This window comes from Austrofundulus limnaeus, unplaced genomic scaffold, assembly GCF_001266775.1.
Source record: "Austrofundulus limnaeus strain Quisiro unplaced genomic scaffold, Austrofundulus_limnaeus-1.0 Scaffold36, whole genome shotgun sequence".
In the NCBI taxonomy this organism is placed as follows: Eukaryota; Metazoa; Chordata; class Actinopteri; order Cyprinodontiformes; family Rivulidae; genus Austrofundulus; species Austrofundulus limnaeus.
The window spans coordinates 1683614-1686631 of NW_013952438.1; the positions used below are offsets into that span (position 1 = coordinate 1683614).

The following is a 3018-nucleotide window of genomic DNA, read 5'->3' on the forward strand; positions in this document are numbered from 1 at the left end:
TATATATATTTACTGTACATATATGAAAGCAAAGGTGGTGAAAAAGCTGGGGGAAAAAATCCAAAACCTCTCACATGGTGGCTATGAAATTTTGAAGAATAAAGCTGTAAAAAAGTGCATTGCAGCAATCTACTTTTGTTTTGTTTGATACTAGGCCATTAGCTTGTCAATCCTATCTTACTTAGAACAGGGAGAATATTTGTAAGCTCTCAACAGAACCCCACTTTAAAATGTCTGAACTATTCCTTTAAGTCTTGTGATTAAACAAGGCAGGACTCTTTTCTCAGCAAGTAATTTGCTGATTATATTCTCTATTAGTTGATTAGCTGTTTAAACGTTGAAGTAGCGAAAAGAAAATTACAAGGACAGAAAAAACAAAATCACTTTAGAATCACAGAAGACAGCAAAACAACTGTAGATAAATTGCTGCTAAAATAATTCTGTTAAGTTACATTTACTGTTCGATGCATGATTCAATAATCTCTTTTTCATAATAATAAATATTAGACAATATGTTCTGCAAATACAGATCAAAGTTCACAGCAGAGATAGATTTTTACAACCATCAACTAGAAAAAACAAACAAAATCAACACAAGTTTAAAGATAAGAAAACATTTTCAGCTTTATTTATCAGATATTTTCATAAAAACTACTATTTAATTTATTGTCTCTCTGTACTGAACATGAACAAACAAGTCTGTAAAAAAGGATTAAAGCAGAAAAAACTTCCATCTGCCAACACAAAAAAAAAGCAATAAAGCCAGACTGACACGTTGAGTAATTTAAAAAGGATATCTGTAGTGTAGCTTCTTAATGAGGTCCTCTGGGGTTATAAAAGTTCTATATGTAGTCAAAAAAGCTTCACAGTACAAAACAAGATCTGTGGAGCAAAAATAGGGAAAAAAAGAGCAGTAGCTTTTAGATGACGTGCAGCCAGTGTGAAGAGATTAAAGCTGACAACACATCGTCCTGTATGATGACTGCAAACACAGACTGACACACTGCAAATAAACAGACTGAGGCTTTTTAAAATTCTGCTCAGAGTAAAGTAACACCACATCAAACACAGATTTGTTTTAACAAACAACTAAATCAGCTCTAAATGGTAAATTATTTTTAATGCTGTACCTTTGCGCTCCGTTTCTGTCGCATGGACTAATAAGATATCTCCTGATCCAGCACGAACATCAGGGCCGTCGTCATTCTGGGGGGGAAAAAGTCACGTTAAAATAATGAGGAGCTGAGAAATATCAAGCACAATAAAATACACCGATAAGACAACAAATCTATATTAGAGTGATGCAGTTTAGCTCAAAATCCAGCATCTCTCCACCAACCCTCTCTGTCCCGCACCGGCTCCTCTGATGGCGAAGAAAAAGTCAGACTTGTGCATCAAAAAATAAAAATCACCCCCCCCCTTCCACACTGCAATACGTCTTCTGTAACACCTTTAAATGTCATCACTCGTTACAAGTTTTTTTCTCTCCTCCTTGCATGCTTGAGGTCTTCCCATCTTTTGTAAATCACTGCTGTCACATTGCCGCTAACCTTGCAGAGAGGCGTGCAGCGTTTTCACACATCTGTATATCAGACTGCACCACACAGGAAAAAAAAGAAAAAGAGGTGGAGGAGGAGGAGGAGGAGGCTGCAGTGAAGTAGGTGCAGTTTTAAAGGTTCAACTCCAGAGGGCAGAAATGGCTATGTATGGTGCAATTCATGATCTGATTTCACATCTGAATGACTCTCAGAGACCTTTATCGAGAACTAGACTGACGGGGTTAAGAAGATTTGCTGACAAACAACCAAAAAAAAACAAAAGATACGCCTACAGCATCATCACTTGTTGACCTACCTCTTGCTTTAGTGTTATCCTGCTCATAATCTCCTTGTGGTCTATGAGGGAGAGCTCGTCCACATCTTCCTCATCGCTCCCGGCCATTTCTGTTGCCTTTTGCCTCCTAAAACACATGCAACACACTCGCATCCATCTGAGGCCAATAACTAAAGGCATGCAACAAATCCATACTGCTCGCTTCAGCTCAAACAGTTATTTGATCGACAGGAAAAATCAATCTGCTACTGCTGCAACAACAGGAATAGGAATAATAGAAGTGCGTGGAAGTGCAAAAATAGCTCAGAAGATAATAAAATTATCAAAGATTTCTAACGGTACACTTATGGCATCATTGGCAATATAAGTGTTTCTTGTGCACCCCTGCAGTCTAGAGTAGGGGGGCACAGATAAATTGGCCCTGATTTCTGAAATTTTGGGAGATAGGCAATCGGCTGATACATGAAAAGCCAATCTTATCTACCTCTGCAAAGGTTTGAAAATCAGCCACCATCCCCTTTTGCTCTAATAAATGTACAGTTACAAAACGTTTGAATTGTTTCAAGGGTAATGTTCAATAGATTGGAAAATTTAAACTGAATTGTGACCTTATAACCCTTTGACAGTGTCAGTTATTAAAAACATCTGTATTGGCCAAAATCATAATTGAAAGTTAAGCTTTTTAAAGGTCAGTGATTGGCCAGAAAAGATCAACTGGTGCACCCCTTGTTTAGAGCACATGGAGTAAATTAGCCGCATGTAATGTAAAGGTGTATTTCAATAATAGGCTGTAGCATCATTACCTTTCTTTGTCCAAAGCATCTTTACTATTGCTGGATGGCATCTGAGGAGCAGGGTCTTGAAGTACATCATCACTAGCAATGGTTTCCTAATCAGTGGAGGTGAAACAAACAATCAGCCTCTGTTCAGTTGATTACGTAGGATATCATCTGACTTGTTTCATGCAGTGAGAAGAGGCTAGCTACAGATGAGATCTGAAAATCCACCAGGATCTCATGCAACACAATGGTAAAGAGATGAAAGGATGAACGCTTTGTGTAAACATTTATTACAATTACCTATTAATGCTGAAGCAAAGTAAAGGAAGGTGGGTAAAACTGATGCTTTTATTCAGTGTAAGCCCCCCCACCATACACACACACACACACACACACACACACACAC

General features: G+C 38.0%; 1 protein-coding gene across 9 annotated transcripts in view; it reads right to left on the reverse strand.

Annotated features, from left to right (window-relative positions):
* rapgef1b (Rap guanine nucleotide exchange factor (GEF) 1b) overlaps positions 1–3018 on the reverse strand; it is a 61938-nt gene that overhangs the window by 5747 nt on the left and 53173 nt on the right. For all 9 annotated transcript variants that reach the window (XM_014006560.1, XM_014006562.1, XM_014006565.1 and 6 more), the window contains 4 exons: positions 2637–2722; positions 1855–1960; positions 1131–1206; positions 798–882 (listed from right to left, as the gene is read on the reverse strand). In XM_014006560.1, coding sequence (XP_013862014.1) covers positions 798–882; positions 1131–1206; positions 1855–1960; positions 2637–2722 — 353 coding nt within the window. The remainder of the gene's footprint in view (positions 1–797; positions 883–1130; positions 1207–1854; positions 1961–2636; positions 2723–3018) is intronic.